At 37.8% G+C, this 20,452-nt stretch overlaps 1 protein-coding gene across 3 annotated transcripts; it reads right to left on the bottom strand.

Moving 5' to 3' along the window:
- Window positions 1-9: 9 nt before the first annotated feature.
- Window positions 10-19,462, bottom strand: ZBTB41 (zinc finger and BTB domain containing 41). Of its 3 annotated transcripts, none has more exons than XM_054073158.1 (11): window positions 19,357-19,462; window positions 17,576-18,777; window positions 15,431-15,638; window positions 14,620-14,689; window positions 12,099-12,246; window positions 11,241-11,370; window positions 9,417-9,512; window positions 8,785-8,891; window positions 7,254-7,359; window positions 6,216-6,304; window positions 10-4,910 (listed from the first exon to the last, which is right to left on the bottom strand). In XM_054073158.1, the coding sequence occupies exons 2-11, from the start codon at window positions 18,693-18,695 to the stop codon at window positions 4,264-4,266; spliced, it is 2,721 nt and encodes a 906-aa protein (XP_053929133.1). In that variant the 5' UTR covers window positions 18,696-18,777; window positions 19,357-19,462; the 3' UTR covers window positions 10-4,263. The 3 variants fall into 3 exon arrangements, with proteins under 3 accessions (XP_053929133.1, XP_053929134.1, XP_053929132.1); XM_054073159.1 differs by having other exon boundaries at window positions 17,576-18,771; window positions 19,357-19,428; XM_054073157.1 differs by lacking the exon at window positions 19,357-19,462 and adding an exon at window positions 18,900-19,313.
- Between the last annotated feature and the right edge of the window lie 990 nt (window positions 19,463-20,452).

Genomic DNA, 20,452 nt, shown 5'->3' with positions numbered 1-20,452 from the left:
ACAGTTAAAAAAAAAAAAAAATAGGAGTAGAAACAGGAACTTAGCGAGTGCGAGCACCCCTGCAAGCAATCCTGTGAAGCAAGCCATGTTAAGATAAAAGAACTTTACTTTTCCATAACAAACAAAATCACACATAGGACTAAGTACTTCTACATTTACAGGACACTTCCTAACTTTTCCTTACAGCAAAGAATTTCCCCTACAAAGACAACTTTACTAAAAGACTTCCATCTAAAATACCAGCCTATACAGATCACATTTAAAACACATTATCTCATATACCAGTGACAAAATATCGAGTTTATTTCACCTTATTTTTTCTTATAAAAGGACCAACATTTAAACATGATCAAAATGGTTATGGGGGATTCAAAAAACTTTGCCATTGTTACATTTAATCCATCAAATCCTTTTAAAACAAAACATTTCTTATGAATGATGAAAGAGACCCTTACGGGCTTAAGCAAAATGACTGCCCTGCATTATATTCCGCCAGTGTCATTCTTCAATGCATCCAACGAAACCACCAATTTACTGCAAGAGAATATTGTAGGAAAAGATCACCTGTGACAGCAGGGTCAAAGACATGTGGATAACACGCTCCATTTCCCTGAGGCTTCAGCCACACAGAGAACATGCCATCTGGATCAGTTTTGCATGTGTCCTCAACTCAGAAAAATGCCACATCTTTCTAATGTTTTCAGGGGAAAAAAACCTAGCCATCCACAACACCCTTCTCAGAATTCATTCATAATTCTACATTCTACACAGAAATTATTTTTAAATTTAAAAACGTGAGGGTCATTTATTCCTTAACACTCCATAACACATTTCATGTTCAATCAAGCATGTTATGAGGCGATTCCTTTGAAGCATTCTGCAGAGTTCTGGATGCTGTTTCACATTTGTTACTAGGGAAATAAGCTCAGCTCTTCAAGATGCCAAGGATATCTTGTGTCATTGTAATTTGTCAAAGTAGCATGATATTTTTAAGGAAATCAGACTCACAGAAGATATATAATCACCATCGCAATCACTGACATTCAGCATAAAAAGAACTCATGAGAGCCATACCTCTGTAGGAAAAGTGTCAGTGCTCAAACAGGAAATTCCAATATAAATAAATAAACTGAACATAAAATCCACCTAAAGAATTAAAGGCAGTAAGCCAGTCAACAAACAGAAACTTGTTCAGCAAAAAAATACAGAATTCAATGCTTAAGCAGAATGATTGCAGTAAGCTCCCAGAACTGCGAAGCAACGTGGACTCCACTCTTCTCCCCAAAGGCTGCATGTGGAAAAGACAAACTGTTTGCACTGCGTCACTGAACGTTCTTCAGAGATATTTTTAAGACACCTGCTTCTTCCTTCTTCAGCAACAGTCAGCTGAGTCAATGACTGCCAGATAAAACATAGCCTTTATTGTAAAAGCACCCTCCAGATCAACAGGACATGCACTCTTGTACGAGTACATATACATTAAAATGGAGGTAATGGACACCTGTGGAATTCCAGCCCATGGAGCTGTGAGGTGCAGATTTCTGCCCTTCAGCTCCAGTCCTCTCAGGAGAAACTGTCCTCCATCAAGCAGAGATCAGCTACTTCCACCTGCCAAATGAAGTGCCAGTCCATGAAAATTTACTTTGTTCATATATGATTTTAAATAGACGTAAAGCCGTAAGAATTATAGCTCATGATATTAAAAAAATAAAACCTATGTATCTAGCACATAAGCTTTCCTATTTTCTTTCAGTGTCAACTGACAACGATCCAGCCTGACCAGCAGGTAAAAACACTAGTCGGGTTATCTGCAAACAAAAGAATGCCGAAGAACTCAATCATTTTTCCAGGAATGGCTAGTAATTCCAGTTACCCAAACAACAAAGACAGGGCCCGTTTCTCTGAAAAACTCGTCCTTTTATAGCCTAATTCTTGTTGGGCACACACAACCACGAAGCCCTTTGGAAGATAGTGACCTTAATGTTTTTGAATAATCAGCTGGAGAAAAAGCCATTACTGAGAATATATATAAAAGGCACAATCATGAAAGAACTCTAAAAATGACATTATCAAGTAAATATGCTCTAAATTCCATTTTAGTATTTTACTAGAGTGCACTCCAAACAGACTGGATTTTAAAAGAAAACAATAGTTACCAACTATTTTTAAGCCACTGTTTTGTCAAAATCCTACCATACTTTTTTCCTACCATAGAACAGAAAAGACAAGAAATAACAAAGAGTTATGCTTTTGTCCGAGAATTGCACTGACACCGTTTATGTCGTGTTACTTTTAATGGTACAATAAGAAATGCTGGAAATCATGTTTCATGTCCACATGCAGTAATATGAATATGATGCATACATGTTGACTTAAAAACTACACATGAAATAGCAGTTTTCAAGCCATGGAGTGTAAAGATGACATAAATAGTTTTATTTTGAAAAGAGATGAAGGCGGAGCTAGAAAGCAGGAAGGGTAGTACTTGATAATGTCCTTTCAGAAGGTGGCATTCAATGGCCTCATTATTGCTGTATATTTACTTCTTATCAGATATATTTACAGCATTTCAGTCTGAACATTCCCAGAGCACAGCTCTAAATTTCACTTTCGAGATACAAACATAGAACAGTTAAACATATGTAGTCCTGTTTTAGAAACTGAACTTTTAAAGTTTAGGACTTCTATTGTGCTTCTTTGGCTAAGTCCTAAATAAATATTGGTAACACTTAAAATTCTATCACTCTGCCACTATTTAACAGCTAACAGAAATCTTTGGTGTTTTTACGTTAAGAATCCATTAGGGTACAAGCTTCAAAACACAAACATTCAAGCAGCTCTGGCCCCTCTCCTGCAAGCTACTCAATATTGAAGTATATGGGGAATAACAGGATCTAACACCACAGTATTTGAATAGGATTTAAAATGATCTAGGCCACTTAAGAGTTCATAGACCTGTGATGATAAGAGAGCTTTTCACCACAGATCACTTGTGCTCAGATCATTGGATAAATTTATCAGTTACAATAATATATATATGTCCAGTTTCCCATTATAAAGTTTCTCTAAGATAATAATTTAAGAACAGGGAAACTGTGAAAAACTTTGCCTGAATATGTAATTCCTGTGAAAAATAATGAAAATTATAAAATTACTTCAGATACTTTCTTTGGCATAATAGCCACCAAACAAACACAATAATTATTTTTAAAGTAGGCTTAAAATAAAAGCTTAATGAAGTTAAATTATACTAGATTCATGGTGAATTATACTAGACTTGTAGTTCAAAATGCTTCTTTTAGAAAAAAAAATAGGTCTAGTAAAGAAAAAGCTAAAAAAAAAATTAAAGACAAAATACTCTCAAGAGTTTGACTTTGTTTTATAAACACAGTACAAGAGAGTAAGAAAAAAAAGTTTCATTAGCAAATTGGTAAGATTAAAATGACCTTGCAAACATTCCTATTTCTTTCAAAGTCAGAGCGGGGTGCACACTTCAGAAGACAAAATTGAAAAAGAGAAAAAAAAAAAGCATGTTAAAAGTATATAGGACTAACTGTAGAAAATTAGATAATGCTGTTATCTAGATTTTTCTACATAATTAAATATCAGCGATCAAGGAAGAATTAAGAGGTCAAATTTAGGCAGCCTAATTATTCTTAGGGGGATCAAACACCTTGTTTAGTGTCTTCATAAAATATCTGAATCACTTTCAGAAAAAAAATTTCCTATGACCACTGGCTAGGTTCCAGTGTCTGGCAGACTTTAAAACCCTCCGAAAATGCCTGAGCATTCCAAGTAAAACTATATTTTAATTTCTATGTGAAACATAATTCAAAGTTTGTGTTTTACATCCCTGACTGCCCTCACAACTTCTAATGAATTTGATATAGTCCTTATTCTTCCAGAATGCTTTCAATTACATTTAAAACATTAATTCAAAGTGAGATGCACAAAGGCAGTTTTTTAAATAGCCAGATATGTAATTCCATTTTTCAGCTGCTATCCTTAAAATATATTTGAGAGCGTAATTTTTAAAAGACCATGTATAAGATTTTTAAAAACTCTTAAAATTACAAGAAACATTCTTTCAGTATGCATCAAAATGGGCCTAAATGTTCAAATATTATGTAAACAAACCTGTTTTTCCAAAACTATGCAGAAGATTCATGAGTCCAAATAAAATATAAAATATAAATCTTAATTGCCATATCAGCCTCCTGTTGGCTAATGGCTTAGTAAATTAGGTGGAATGTTATGGTCTGATCATGAATGTTCATTGTTTGAAATATTCTGTACAGTAGAAGCTGTATCTAGTCCCAGTAAAGTTCCAAGATATGACTGGTCTCTAGGATCCAACATTTGCTCTGGCCTTACAGGATGAACAATATTCGTCGGTTGTGGAGTAAGAGTATATTTTTCTAGAAATGATAGATCTGTTGCTCGTTGATAATCTGTCTGCTCAGGTTGCGGAGGAAGAATGCCATGCGGATGAGTAGTATGCTGTACTAGATCAGCTTGTGGGTCGGGCATCTGAACTGGTACCAGAGTCACAGGCACACATACTTCTGTAGATACATTCTGTAGCAAAGTTTTGGCTTCTGACTGATATGCTTTGGACTGTTCCACATACTGTTTAGCCTCAGTTTGGTAAACTTTGTCGTCAGAGGAGGTATACTGCACTGGCAAGGGGACTAGCTTTTCCTCTGAAGATGATGTCAATGCATCTTCCGCAGCCTTTGATCCATGAACATGATCAATATGATATTTCAGCTTGTCTTTTCGTTTAAATGTTGCATTGCAGTGTTGGCAATTAAAAGGTCGAGCATCCGAATGAATAACCATGTGTTTTGTTAAAGTCTTCTTAATTCTAAAGGACTGATTACAGATTTGACATTTGTAGGGTTTCTCGCCTGTAAAGACGGAAGTAAGGATTAGTTATGCAGAGAACCACCAAACCACACAAACAGCACAGAGACCTAGAATAAAATCATTTCACTGAAAACAAAGAGCATATATTTAGCATCAATTCTGGACGCAAAGGGCGCCATTAGAAGTTTTTTTAGAAGTTCTGTTATCATATCCTTCTCGTTACATACAATTCCCAGTACTTGGGATTTGTGTCAGGTGCACACAAAGACAATCAGAATATAAAATGCATAAAAAAGGAAAGTCTTTAAACTGTTATGATACTGGTATTAAATGAGCTCAATTTGTACTTCTATTTGTTTTGAAAGGACAATGATATCCCTAAATATAAGGCAGGAAAAACAAAGTCAAACGTTTGACATAAACCTTCCCAAAGGGATTTCAAATCCTTGTTTAGATTACCACTTGAAATGCAGTATTATCTGGACTACAAAAATGATTAGAAGGTCTGGGTAAATTTGGCAAGAACATACGCCAGTAAACCAAAGGAAGAGGTATATAGAGCATACCACAAACCTGTGCTGAGGATTAACAATATTTCAACTGATACAAATAGGGTGCATCAAGAGCATGGCCAGCACGCTGAGGGAGATTATCCTCCCCCTCTACTTTGCCCTAGAGTCCATTTCTGGGCTCTCCAGCTCAAGAAAGACAAGGAACTACTTAAAGGAGTCCAGCAGAAGAGGCCACGAAGATGATCAGGGGGCTGGAGCATCTCTCTTATGAGGAAAGGCTGAGTGAGCTCAGTCTGTTTAGCCTGGAGATGAGAAGACTGAGAGGGAATCTTACCAATGTTTACAAAAATCTAAAGGGGAGGCTGTCAAGAAGATGGGGCCAGACTCTTCTCAGCAGTACCCAGGAACAGGACAAGGGTTAAGGGAGCACAGAAGTTTCACCTGAACATGAAGAAAAACTTCTTTACTGTGAGGGTGACAGAGCACTAGAACAGGCTGCCCCCAGACAGACTGTGGCATCTCCTTCTCTGGAGACATTCAAAACCCGCCTGGACATGTTCCTGTGCAACCTACTCCAGGTGCACCTGCTTTAGCAGGGGGACATGAACTATATGATCTCCAGAGGTCCCTTCCAACCCCAACCATTCTGGAATTCAGTGATTCACAAAGCAGTATTCAGGAATGACCAACACATGAGAAAGAAGAAAGTCTTGCTGCTTCCTGCTACTCTTGCCCTGAATGCTCAACAACCATAATGAATTAAAAAATTCCATTAACATCGATGCATACATTTCTACATGTTTTGTGGTTTTGCTGGGATTTATGTTTTTTTACCTGAATGCGTCCTAAAATGCATTTCCAAACTTGATTTCCCTTTAAACACTTTCTTACAGACTTCACACTGGTGAAATGTTGTTTTGTATCTTTAAAGAAGAAGATACATTTCATGTTAGATGCTTTTTTAAAAAAACAACTAGAACAAAGCTACACAAACAGTCTTTCTTTAAATCTTTTAACTGCAAAATAGCTGAATAACAAAGTTCCCAAATTTCCTCACTTACTTTCATATTTTCTGGAATCTGCATACCAATAAAGTCAATTAATATTCTATTTGATATTCAGTTTTATACTCTGCTGAGACTATCACTTTGAATCCAAAGAGCAAACCCCACTAACGCTTTTCCAACCTCAAAAATATCCTTAAGTAACAGTTTCTGCCAAACACCCACAGGAGGCTTTCCCTTCGGCAGAACTATGCCATTAATAAAGTACTAGGAATGGTTTAGGCTACTGGCTACCAAGAAAAAAAACCAAAGAGAATAAGCAGATAATGTACTATACTTTCAACACAGACACATCTATTAAAAAAAACCTGAAATGCATATCTTTGCAGTGCAACAATTTAAAATCCCTGTTGTATTTTCAATGTACAGACAAAGTTTTTACCTACTTTCAGAGCCACTAATCTGCTACCAGCTTCTAAAATACCTAGGCGCAGGATAGTTCTCACAGGGCTTAAATGATGTCTAATAATTCAGCCTTAACTAGTCTGCAATGGCAATATTACAGCAAACCATCAATTTAGAACAACATTGAGACAGCAGATTGACTAATTAAAATATGATCCTTCTTTATGTTTTTACTTTATTTACTTAGTCACACCGTAAAGAATTCATCTTGCTTAAATTGTGAAGCCAATTTTCCAACAAATTTTTCTATTTCAAACCATAATAACAATTATCGCTAACAAGACTAAGGTAACGGGCACAACAAACACACAGATTACTAGTATTTTGCATGAACATGAAAGTCTCAACAAAATCTATTACAGTACAGAAGTATTTACACGGTAATAAAAAAATTCACACTTACTTCTGCCAAACTTTTTCTCCTAGATGAACACTTTTATAATGAACAGTAAGATGATCTCTACGGCCAAAACATTTTCCACATTCCTCACACTGATGTGCTTTTTCACCTACAAGGGTAAAAGAGAATAAACATTTGTTGGGTTTTCTGGACCTTAGTAAATGTCCAAGAGTTGTAATTGTAAAACATGTTCACAAAGTCCAGCCAATCAAGTTCATCCATACCCTTCTCAGAGAAGGATTCTCTGTTATCAAAATACAAAGTTCAGGAAGTAGTTTGGTTCTATCTGATTAAGGACTTTTACCACTTGTCATAAATGACTGTTACAGACCATTAGTTGTTTCTACAAGAAATTCATCTTTATGAGCTAAAGGAACACCTCCCCAAACACTCATTGCATGAGAGGTACAAATTAATTACTAGGAATCTGCTCTCTTCCTTATAACTGGAAATGTGATACTTTAAATAATTTAGGGATTTTAAAGGAGAGGCTAATTAAACATACCGATTATTTTCAGCTACTAATTTTTAGAGCTTTCAGAACTTATAATCACATCACAGTATTTATCTTTTTAATTATCCTGATTTACATAATTACCTTTTTCTTTTATGCTGCTGTTTAAAAGTATCTTGGTTCTTTTTAGTCATCTTGAGATCTTCCACAAAGTGGCAGAGTATTTCTTCTCATGTAAGTAGGAGGAGTGTGGACAGTCAAAGAATGTAACTTTCTAGAGGAGGGAAAAGCAAATAGAGTAGAAAAGAGGATTTTTTTTTTTTTTTGTACTTGAGTTGTTAAAGATTTCTTTATTTTATAGCAGACATTATGATTTCAAACACCAAAAAAGAAGCTGTCCTTCTAATAAAGGCTCAAGAAGTTTAGACTCTGATCACTTTCATATTTTTACGATGCCTAGAAAGTATTTTGTCTCCTATAAGGCCAAATTCCCTTTGGGTCCTCTTCTGAAAATGGAAAACTCGCTAATGAATCTTCGCTCTTCCTATACATTTGATAGCCTTTCTGCTCTCAGTGCAACAAAAGGATTTCTTTTTCTCTTCCTCCTGATCATATCTCATCACCTTCCTTCTCTCTTCCCCATAACAGATACTTCAGAAATACCTCTTACATGTTCTTAAAGTGATCAGTGTACAAACTTTGACAGACACTGTGACAGCTTCTTTTGTGTTGTGGCAATAATGTTTCACACAATTGCTATTAAAAAAAAGAAATCTGAACTCATGAAAAAAATCCTCCTTTTTCACTTTTGCTTTTTTTTTTTATTATTTTTAAAGCAATTCACTGTTACATGTTTTTGACTGTCCCTCAGTTTTCTATTTTATCACGGAGGAAACACTTGGTTTTTAAACTGTGAAAACATGCAAGATTAACCCTACTTTAGTAGACCCTGAAAATAGTGAGAGGAACTTTTATCAGGCCTAAAACACTGCGTGTACCGAAAAAAAACCCTCCATAATTAATTTGTCATTTGGTTGAAAAACAGTAATTCCAAAGTCAGTTTTCAAAGAAAATGCCCACCTGAGTGTATTTTTTTGTGTTTTGTCAGATGGTCATGCCGAATAAAGGTTTTTCCACATTCTTCACATTCATATCTCTTGTCATCATGGTGGACTCTCAGATGCAGTCTGTATGTTTATAGTCATAAATAAAGCCATAAAATGCAATTTTCTTAATATAAACTGTACTGTTAATTCAATGCAAAATACCAAAAAACAGTCTTTAATGCTTCACACAAATACTGGAAAATAACTTTCACCTGAGGTATGCTTAAACTTTCTAAGAGCAAGCAAGAGAGCACAGAGCTAAACTCTCATATCTGACATTAATTTAGCAGGACATTTTAAGTCCACTTATTTTCTCTTTGATTAACAAAGATGCACAAGAAAGTCAAGTCCAATACAACAGTCGCATAGGATTCCATCTGTATGGAAATTAAGATTCCATCTTAAACCAATAAGGTCTTGTATTAAAGATTAAATTACTTCTCACAGGTTATTAATGCATTTTCAATATTTAAACATTTGCTACTGCTCTCAGTGTTGGAATAAATCAAAACATATATGCTATGAACGTTGTTGATAACGTAAATACATATATATCACCAAATATAAACAGGATAGTTTTGCAGTTTATTTAATAAAAACCTGAACCTGTAAGAGCTTCCATGGCGAAAACTCTGCCCACAAATACTGCAAAGATGAGGCTTCTCTCCACTGTGAATTCTCAGATGTTCTTTCAAAGTTGTTCTGTTTAATAAATGCAGTAAAATTTAATTTTAAGCAATGTCATTGCCACTTTAAAGTGAAACAGTCAAAGGCAGAATGGCAACCTATCTACTGTTTACTGAACCAGATGAGTCTAGAAATAAACCAAGCAAAGTAACAAAACATAGTCCCAACATACATCTGGACAACATACATTAAAGAAAGCATAATTTTTGACACTATTTTCTATGTAGTAATTTCCTTGTTACTATACATATAAAGCCAGAGCTTTAAATTCAGACTTGAAGGAAGTCTAGATTATAGAGATTTATTTAACTTAACTCAGCCCAGAGCTTAATTAAATACACATATATTTACCCCCATATATATGTCTACTTTTACTATCACCCATCCAATGTTAGAAAAAAAATAGCACATGCAGGTGAAAATTCCTCTCCAGCAAAGGAAACAAAGAATAAAATGTAGTGCATAAACACCTGGTAAATGTGTGAACTAAAACAATGAAAATTCTTTGATCCCAGAATAACAGAGTCATAGAATTGTTTAGGTTGGAAAAGACCATTAAGGTCATCAAGCCCAACCATAAACCTGACACTGCCCACTCCACCACTAAACCAAGTCCCTAAAGGCCATATCACATATATGTGATTTTTAAATACCTCCAGGGATGGTGACTTAGTCACTTCCCTGGGCAGCCTGTTCAAGTGCTTCATAACCCTTTCGGTGAAGTGCTTTATATGTTGTTTACTCTTTTATTATTACATTAATACATGTTGTTTTAACATACGCATACCTTATTCACCAAATAATAGAAAATAAACACCACCACCAAAGCCCATTAGGGACAACTTTTCCTCCTACGATACTTTTAGGGGTCTTTGCCAGTCATTGGAAAAAAAATAAAAATCAAGAGCTGCAATATGTGAACTCAGATTTTTTTCGTATTCCCCAAATAGAACACAACTAAAATCTTAGTCACAGTTATTGAGATGAAGTTGTATTATGTCAAAATAAAAAATAATTACATATACATATTAGTCTTATAGTTTCAGAATCTCAACATAAATCACCATCTGAAAAACTTAAAATATCTCCATGGAGCACTGCATGACACCTGCACTGAAGCCATGTTAACAACCGTTTAAAATTAAAATTCACTTTTTTTTTTTTTCCTCATATGTGTACAATGGAAAGGTGTGGGGGAATCTTATTTCTACAGCTTTTCTATGTTGTTTTTCTATAGAATTTATGACCCAACTTTTAGGGCTTCCCCTTTCCAAAGCACTGAATTAACATTTCTTCCTCCCATTTAGAGAGGCAGCAGCAAAGACTATACAGTATTATTCCACCTTTCATGAAACTCTGCTTGTAGAAGTCCAATATCTTCTTAGTCACTCTCACTAGTGTTCCTCATCTGTATATTTACAAAAACATCTATGGCAGAAAACTGTTTCCCAAACAAATGCAAGATGTTCTTGCACAACTCAGGAACCCTAAGAGAAGTGAATCAGTGGTAAGACTTTATTAATAGAGTCCTGCCTCAACTAATGATCTACAGCTGTCACCTTTAACTTTAGAAGTCATCAGGAAATCATATGCTACCTGTGGCTTTAAACACTAACTTTTAATCCCCCTGAATGGTCTCACTTACATTAAAAACCTCAAACCTAAAACATATTCAGAATGAAACAAAACATGCTAAATATTTCTTTGTTCTGCGGAAGTTAAAGTAGTCAAGCAACTCCTTACCGTTCCCTAACAGATTTTCCACAGATGAAACATGTCCATTTTCTCTTTCCTCCATGAGTACACTCTATATGGCGTTTCAGATTTCCCGTATCATTAAATTGGCGGCCACAAATATCACAAGGAAAAGGCCCTACAAAGAGACAGGCACACAGTATTTTTAACCGTCCGTTAAACTAAACAAGATGCACAGACTGGTCACTTGTGAAAACCCTGATCAATTAACAAAGCAGAAGTTTTGTCTAACAAATGATTAATGTTTAGTACAGTCAGCATTCTTCAATTAGACATTGTACATTTTCTGCTCAGATAAGTTATTTCTAATACTTGGTACTTCAGCAAGTTCCATGATTGTAAAGCAAAAATTTAGAATTAATAGTCAAAGTAATTAAGCCCACTTAGACTGTTTGAAAAAACAAATTCCCATGACTATCACCAATCTAGTCCCTACCCAGCAGAAATAATTTGTAGTAATAAAAAAGTCTTTGGACTACTTCAGGAGGAAAGAAGAAGGTATTCGGAAATCTTCAGGAAGAATGTGAATCCACAGCTGAGAATCAATTTCATGCAAAAAAGTTCTAAAAGAAAACTAACCTTAACTCTTCTCTCTGTCCCCCTACCCCCCAGTTTTGCATATACTGAGGTACAATACAATGCCTCAAAAAGGCAACTGAATAGAAAAGTAAAAAGATGACAATAACAAAAAAAATATCCCAAACACCCAACTTCCCCCACAAAATTCGAAAAGGAGAGAACTGGAAAAGGAGGTAGGGTAGAAACCAGATTGATCAGGACATACAATGGTGGAGGAAGGTTTTACTGTAAATCTATTGTTTACATGTCAGAAGGAGGTTTCTATACCGAGATGGAATTTTTCTTGATGTTTCAGTCTTGCAAATCGGGATTTAAAGTGCTCTTCACAGTAGGTACACTTAAAGGGTTTATCCTGAGAGTGAAGGATCATATGCTCCTCTAAGTGAGGTCTTCGAGTGAAAGATTTCTTACAAATCTAAAATGATAATACACATTGTGAAAGATACATCAATTATCACCAGACTCTTTTCCTATTCATAAAAGCTAACTGTTAGGTTCACCTGCTTTTAGCAGTAAAGTAAGATTAAACATGTACTATTCAAACACATGCTCTATCCCAACTTGTAAAGCCTTGCAGTCAACATCAAAGAAACTGTTTCTAGATAAGTCATAGTGGATTGCACTATATAAATTAGGATGCCAACCCACGGCAGCCTACACCAAACCACTGGCAACTGCTGCACAGTTACATGGTTCCACCCCCTCATCTTGCTACTGACTCCAGCCTTTATCAGACTCTTACCTAGGGTGTTTCAACACAGTAACTCAACAGATTATAACCCAACACAAACAAGCAAATATCTTCGGCTTGGTTTTGGATGCTGAAACAGCTCAATTGGGCTGTGGTAAAAGCTGTTGCAGAAATAGTCACACCTGTTCCTTTATTTCTTCTGGGAAACTCTCTGACAGCATGTATAAAAGAATACCAACAAAAAATAGAACTCAAAATATATTTTAGAGATACGTAACTTTCACAATGTTAAAATTATGTGAGCTTTTTAGTCCTATTTTCAGATTAATGAAAACCTACATGCACCTGAATATATTTGTAGCATCAAAGTAAGGATGCAGTTCAATTACAGAATTCAAGGCACAGCTCAAATTTAAGTTGTAACACCTAGTTTAAAAGCCTAACAGCACTGTCCTATGCTTTAATAAAAATCAACACAGCATTCATTGATTTCCCTGTGAAACTGTCATCATTCTTTATAAGAGTTGAATTGAGTATCCTGTAGTTTCTCAGAGCACAAGTGCATAACACATTTTTAGCCTCAGAAAATCAGAAGCAACAACGATATTTGTTTAAACACTCACTAATGTTAAAAATATGTGCAAGAAAAGCCAATACCTGTAAAAAGTATAATAGCCTTTTCGCTTTTTTTTAGTATTATATTAATACTCTACTGTTTCTCTGAATTTGCCCATATTCCTCAAGGATTAAAGTATGGTCACCAAATCCTGATGTTCACACGTGGTCTACAGCATAAACCAACAAGCCAAAGAAATCCTGCAGCATTACATGTGTGGCACATCAGCCCTCAGAACATAATAAATCTCAAAACAAAGTCACAGCTCATAATGTTCTGCTCATTCTCCAACTGCTATAAAGCTAAAGTTCTACTCCTGCTTTCGATTCAACTCCACTTTCAATGCACATGAGCAGTACAAGAGCATCAGCCCGCTTTCAGGAACTTCTACTTAAAATAAACTTAACATTTTCAAGTGCAAAAAAAAAAGCCAAACAAAACCAAACACCCCATAAAGTGAAGTTTGCCAAATCATTCATCTTTCAAAAAAATGAACATAAACAATGTTGCACCATTGACCGACTCCCACTATTAAAATGTTTCTTATTAGGTAACAAACAATATGTAGTATGTTCACACAAAGTAACTTCACCCAGAAGACAATACCCTTTGGTCAAGCACTTATCTCCAACCATGGTACCATCAACAGCAGGTGAATAATACAAATGCCTTCAGTTGGTATCTCCGAACCTCCCACTATATGCTTATAAGTGGAAGTTCATAAACAAAGCAAGATTAGTAATTAGTTACAGCATCAAATATTACAGACAGGGGTACACAGCAGTTTGCATCAACAAAACAGCTGCCCTGGAAAAAAAAACTAAAAGTAAACTAATTCCCTTAAGAAAACAACAAAATCCCACATCTGAAACTTTAAAACATTATTTGGCAGCAGACATGGAGGTTCTACAAATTCCTTTTTTACAGTAGATGTACTTTTACACATGTTCCTCTCCTGAGTTAAATCAAGGAAAGGCTCCTATGATTTTACATCTAGAGGTAAATTCAGTACAAATTTACAACTCTGTTGCTGTGCATACACAGCTAGATGAGAAAGTGTTTTTCATAACTCCTCACTATTGAGAAAACCTTCCAAAAACTGTATTTTTTTATGGTCAGCGTTTGATGTGCATAATTAATAGAACAGCAAATACTCTGTTTTTAAAGCATTCCTAACACTCAAGTCTAATAATCTGAAAATTGATGGGTTTTAACAATGGTAATAGCTTATCACATGAAAAAAATTATGATTTCAACTATTTTAGAATAAATCAGTTTGTCATTATCTACTTGGCTACAAGCTGTACATGCAGAATAAAGTTCAGTCTTTACATCAGGACATAAACAGGAAATTTATACCATCACTTACAAAGCTAACTGAGATGTCACAGAAGCACATACCGTATTTTCCTTTAAGTATTCAAGTCACAAAATAGCATCATATCTATATAAAAAACTTAAAATACTGAACTATTACTTACATCACATTTCCAACCTTCACTCTTTGTCTTCTTGATAGAAAGAAATTCTTGGACGTTCTCTGGATGAAACCTAGCAGAAAGACAGAAGCAGAAAGTAGTTATAACTTTCAAAGATAAAGACCACTCAAATACTAAATACCCATTTCTAAACTTTGTGCCACGAAAGCTGATCAGCAAACCAGCAAAGCAGAATACTGATAGTTCAACAATTCTAAAGGCACAAGCAGCTGGAAAGCAGTGTTGACCAAAGACTCCTGTAGAATCTCATGCGACAATTGGTAAGAGAGAGGACAGTTTACATTATAATGCTTTACGGATATTTACAATGAAAGACAAAAAAAGCAGTGTGTAAATAATAATACCTTATAATTAGACCTGCCATAAGTGAATTATTCACCTACAAGAATCTTTATGGTAATGGTTTATTCATTTATTACCACCACCAATATAGCATCAACATCTAAAACTAAAGATATTTTATTCTTCTTCCAAATTAAAAGCAACACAGGTAATGATTAGGCACTGTATTCTGCCTGACTATACTAGCTAATCTGAGCACTGTAAAATTTATAGCAAAAATCTATGGTAGAATTCCCACAGAACCACCGCTGTGATTCAGTCAGTCCCTATGCAGTCCTTACAGCAGGTTAGTTGATACTGCTAATTCCCATGTCCTTTGAAAAGATAGTTATTTGAAAAAAGTTACAGAAGTAATGGAGATGATGCAGTGTGCATACATACATTTCTCTTCATTTTTTAATTGAAAAAAACCAATTCTTCAGAAATGCAAGACACATTTGCTCATACTTGCCTCTTCACGTGCTTCGCTAAAGTCTTTTTGCTTGCATGCAGCTTATTGCAGTATGGACATTTGTGTTCCTTTTTATGAAAATCAGTGTCACTGGAGTGTTTCTTTCTGTGTACAGTCAGGTTGGACTTCGTTGAATAGCGCTGATGACATATATCACATTCAAAAGGCTTCTCACCCGTGTGTACACGGGTATGGCTCTCATATTTGCCTATGCAACAACAAATCTGTTAGCATAAACTGTAACAGGTATCACCTACAATCTACACGCTTGAGGTTTGTTCTGGAATACCTGCCACAATGTGATCAAGATCTAAGTACCTTCCACACATCTAAAGATCATACTACTGAAAACTGCAAGGTGATCACATACGCATTTGATCTAAGATTCTTCCACACATTTCCATCTTAACTACTTTCAAGACAAAGCATAAAATGGCTCTGTATTTCTGTTAAACCTGTGCGTCCCTCTGGTTCAACACGACACCACATTCTGCTCTTAAGTACTCAAAGTTATACTACTCTTTCATTACACTCATTGTGAAGTGACTTTTCAGAACAGGGAACACCTTTGCAACAGAGAGGTATTTTTAAGTTACTTTCAAATAACAAACCACTGAATGAATGATATGGACCCTTGCAAATGATCTATATTAAGGACCTAAGACATTACTGTAAACAAAATACTACTCTCCTATTTCTTTCACACCATTTGTATTCCCTCTCCTTTTTACCTGATTTTTCTGAGGATAAAATTCAGTCCTACACCATGGATCTACCTACCTAAAGTCAATAGCAGGCTCTGCTTTGTACTAGATACTTGTTTTTCTCTGTAGAATATGCATTATACCGGGAGTATAAAAAAAGAACTATAGCTCATAAATTTAAATTATAAGTCAATTGTCTACAGTAATACAAGCCTATGAAGAAATACTTGTTTTAATACTTGTTTATCACTTGTTTTAATGCTATTTCTCATGCATTTTGAATGCAGAAGTAGAAGCCAAGTACTGAAAGTGCAGATAAAAGGGCTTCCAGTGTATGCAAAATCAAAATGTGTCATTACAATCCTAACTAGTCAGAAGCCATTTATTTCTGCACGGTAGCATTTCAATATTAATAGCAAGTCTCTCAAATTTCCTATACTGCTTTAATTTTAAGACAGCAATAAAAGTACAGCTAAGTCCCACATTTTTACCATTAAATAGCTTTTATAATGCGATTCTTGATGCTGGAAAACTCATTTGACCTCAGCAAACTAACTGTACCGTGCATTAGCAGGAATTAAGACATACACCAGCCCATTTTCATAAAGTCCTAAAATTTCAAAGTGGTGAAAGACAATGCAAACATAAAACTACCAAAAAAAGCCTAACACTATGAGAAACTGTTTTTTTCCCTAATTCCTACATTTGAAAAGAAGTCATTGCCTTACACGCCCATAATTCAAGTTTTGTTGCAGATGAAAGAACACCAAAATTCTGGAACACAGTAGTAATTTACTTTTAATATGAGAAAGGAGGACAGAAAAGCTGGAATTTTGACTCTTCTATCCTGAGAAATTATAAACCTAGATTTGACTGCAACATAAATGAACCTAATAGAAGGCATTAAGCTGACAAAGTCTAACTTGCTGTTAACTACAGATCAGAAAAATCAAGGTACAAGTCGAGAGTGACTAGGTCCTAAGAACCTATGCATCATGTGGAATACAAGAATTTCTGGCTGTTTGACAATGGTGCTATTTTACTTCGGCATTAACGACAGCCTGGTCTGAATTAATTCAGTGGAAAATACAGTAGAAGTTTCAGACCTCATGCAATTTGTTGTTTAATATCATGCTAGATTTCCCTTATTTTTTCAGTGCTGCTTTTACATACCACGCTAACCAGAATCCAGAGCACCGAGAAATTGATCCAGTATTTGCAGATTTTTCGAATAATGCACTCAGTTCATTTAATGAAAGTGTTTAGCATCACAGACGCAACCATGTGATACATTCAGAAAAATTACCAGCATGCTGAATCAGTGAGATGATGAAGAAATTCTGGTCTTCACTCTCCAGAACAGAGAAGCTCTGTTTGTTTCCCATACAAATAGCACCACCACATGGTAAAAAGGAAAAAGATCAACCAAACGTGCTCTTACCTATTCGATCAAATTTTTTGTCACACTTAGGACATTGCAGTAGTTTTTTGCTACTGCTCTTAATGATGACTGGAGCTAAGCCTTCGGGAATATTTCCCACTGAATCAACTGCCTCAGAACCTTCTTCAGTATCATTCTGTTCTTTTTCACTTAGTTCTTCAGACTCTGAATCTTCACCTGACATTTCCTCTTCCTGTCCCTCTTCATCAACGTTGCATTCACTTTCACTGTCTTCAAATTCACTTCTACCAGATGTCTCCTTGTCAGAGCTGACTTTTTCCAAGTTGCTGTCAGAGGCATCACCACTTTCATTGTCACTGTTATCGAACTTAGCTGGACATTTACGGTTTCTTGTAGAACGTCTAGTGGAAAAATCGGCCTGCTCAATCATTTTTAACCCATGCCTTCTTTCCAGTGAAAGGTATCTGTGGGCTTTAGCCAGATGATTTTCTAAGGACTTCTTGTAACAGAAACTTCGGCCACAAAAAGTGCACTGATGACTATTTAATAGTTTACCTGTCAGTTCATTGAGTGTTTCTACTGGTGCAGGTATATCAGTTACCACATCAGTCTGTATGTTAGAAACACTTTCATTGTTTAGCAACTTCACTGCATCTATGATATCTAAAAATTTTGCTGCTTCCAACACTAATGGTATTTCATTTTTATATACAAAAAACTCAGATGTGTAGAGAAACTCAAGCAAATGCTGAAAAACAGAATGAGTTACATGATCTAGCGTGACGACATCGGTGCTTGGATTTTTGCTCAAACAGGCATGGAAATAACTACTCCCAACAGCCACCACAACTTTGTGAGCACTAAATTCTTTTCCTTCTACAATTATGAGTAAATCACAAAATGACGGATGTTTCTGTCTATCATCATTTAAGTATTTAAGTAGATTTTTGTTATACTGCAATGAGCTTAGGAGTTTTCTTTGTTCTGGGGAGGGTGAAAGTTCTCTGGAAGATTCAAGCTGATCTGCAGGAGCTACTTCTGCAGACTTGGAAACAATTTCTTGCGCACAGTCTACAAGAATCTGTTCCGCAGTATCTTTCTCATGGCCAAGATGAACTTTTTCGTTTAGATTTGCAGCGACCCGTCTCCTTTTCCTCATTGCAGAAGTGCAACTTTAAAATCAGGAGCTTCATAGGTGATTGACACAAAAAATCTTGTGAAGACTCGGTTCTGCTCTGTACCTTGAGAAAACAAGTAACAGTCATATCATAAGCTGCAGGTTAATTATGATAAGAAATACAGCATTTAACAATAACTCTCTTCTTACAAATGCTTTTTGCACTTCAGTCTTGGTTTCACCTACCCTGCATTTCTTAAGGTTCTATTCGGCTACTGCAATCCCACCGCTTCCTATTCCAGAGCGCGGCACGAGGCTGCTCGGAGCGACCCCGCCCGTTCCTGAGCTCCGGGCGGCGGCGAGGCCTGAGGACACGGCGCGGACACGGCGCGGACACGGCGCGGACACGGCGCGGACACGGCGCGGACACGGCGCGGACACGGCGCGGACACGGCGCGGACACGGCGCGGACACGGCGCCCCCCTGGCGGCAGCACCCGCGGGACGGCACCTGCGGAGCCGCGCCCAGCAATGAGTCGGCAGCCACGCTCCCGGCACGGCACGGCACGGCCCGGGAGCCTTTGTCCCCGCGGCACCGAGCTCGGGGGTAAAGAGGACACCCTGCACCCGCCCGCCCCTGCCGAGCGGGGCACAAAATGGCGGCGCCCGCCCCCGCGCCGCCCCGGCGGGGCCGTCTCACGCACCTGCGCGGCGCCGCCCGCGCCCCGGGTCCCCCTCAGCCAGCTCGACGCCGCCACCGCAGCCGCCGCTTCCGCTTCCCGGCGCCGCGCGCAGCCTCTCTCCGCGCGCCACGGGGGTCGGTGGCGCTGCCGAGCGGGCGGGGCCTCGGCGGGTGGCCGCCCCGCGGCCCGGTGCGCCCCCAACGGCCGGCGGGTTTATGGCCGCCGCACGGCCCTGTGCCCTTCCCGCAGCCCTATGCCCGTCGCACGGCCCGCGGGGGCGGTGGGGCCCGTCCGTGGTAGGCCGGGCGGGGCAGGGGGTGCCCCCGGTGCTCATAGAACAGTGCAGGAGGAAGGAGCGCTGTGGTTAGACGCTCCATTACGAATAACTGAGAATATCCGAGCTAACAACGGCTTTCCTCAATAATGATTATTTTGCCTTTGTCTTGTGCTTGAGCACTCGGCAGGCTTGCTTGTAGCCTTCCCGGTGTTGGTGCTTTGGAGGTGGCAAGAGGCGGCACAGGCCCGCGGCTCGGGGCATTCCCCCTCGCAGGGCTTGAGCCGGACCTTGCAGGAAAAGATGGGACAGATGTTTTAGCAAAGGCCTGTGGTGACAGGACAAGAAGTAGTGGTTTCAAACTAAAGGAGAGTAGGTTTAGACTGGATGTAAGGAAGAAGTTTTGCTGGTTGATTAACAGCTCAACATGAGCCGGCAATGTGCACTCACAGCCCAGAAGGCCAACTGTATCCTGGGCTGCATCAAAAGAAGCGTGGCCAGCAGGGCGAGGGAGGGGGTTCTGCCCAGCTATTCCTCTCTTGTGAGACCTCATCTGGAGTACTGTTTCCAGTTCTGGAATCCTCAATGTAAGAAGGATATGGAGCTGTTGGAACGGGTCCAGAGGAGGGCTACAAAGGTGATCAGAGTGCTGGAGCACCTCCCATACAAGGACAGGCTGAGAGAGTTGGGCATATTCAGCCTGGACAAAAAAAAGGCTCGGAGTGGATCTTATAGTGACCTTAAAGTACCTGAAAGGGGCCTACAAGAAAGCTGGAGAGGGACTATTCATAAACGCTTATGGTGATAGGACAAAGGGCAACGGGAGAGGGGCAAGTTTAGACT

This window comes from Cuculus canorus, chromosome 8 (genome assembly GCF_017976375.1).
Source record: "Cuculus canorus isolate bCucCan1 chromosome 8, bCucCan1.pri, whole genome shotgun sequence".
NCBI classification, from domain to species: Eukaryota; Metazoa; Chordata; class Aves; order Cuculiformes; family Cuculidae; genus Cuculus; species Cuculus canorus.
Note: the sequence above shows the minus strand (reverse complement) of the source record. Positions and strands in the feature narration are given on the sequence as shown.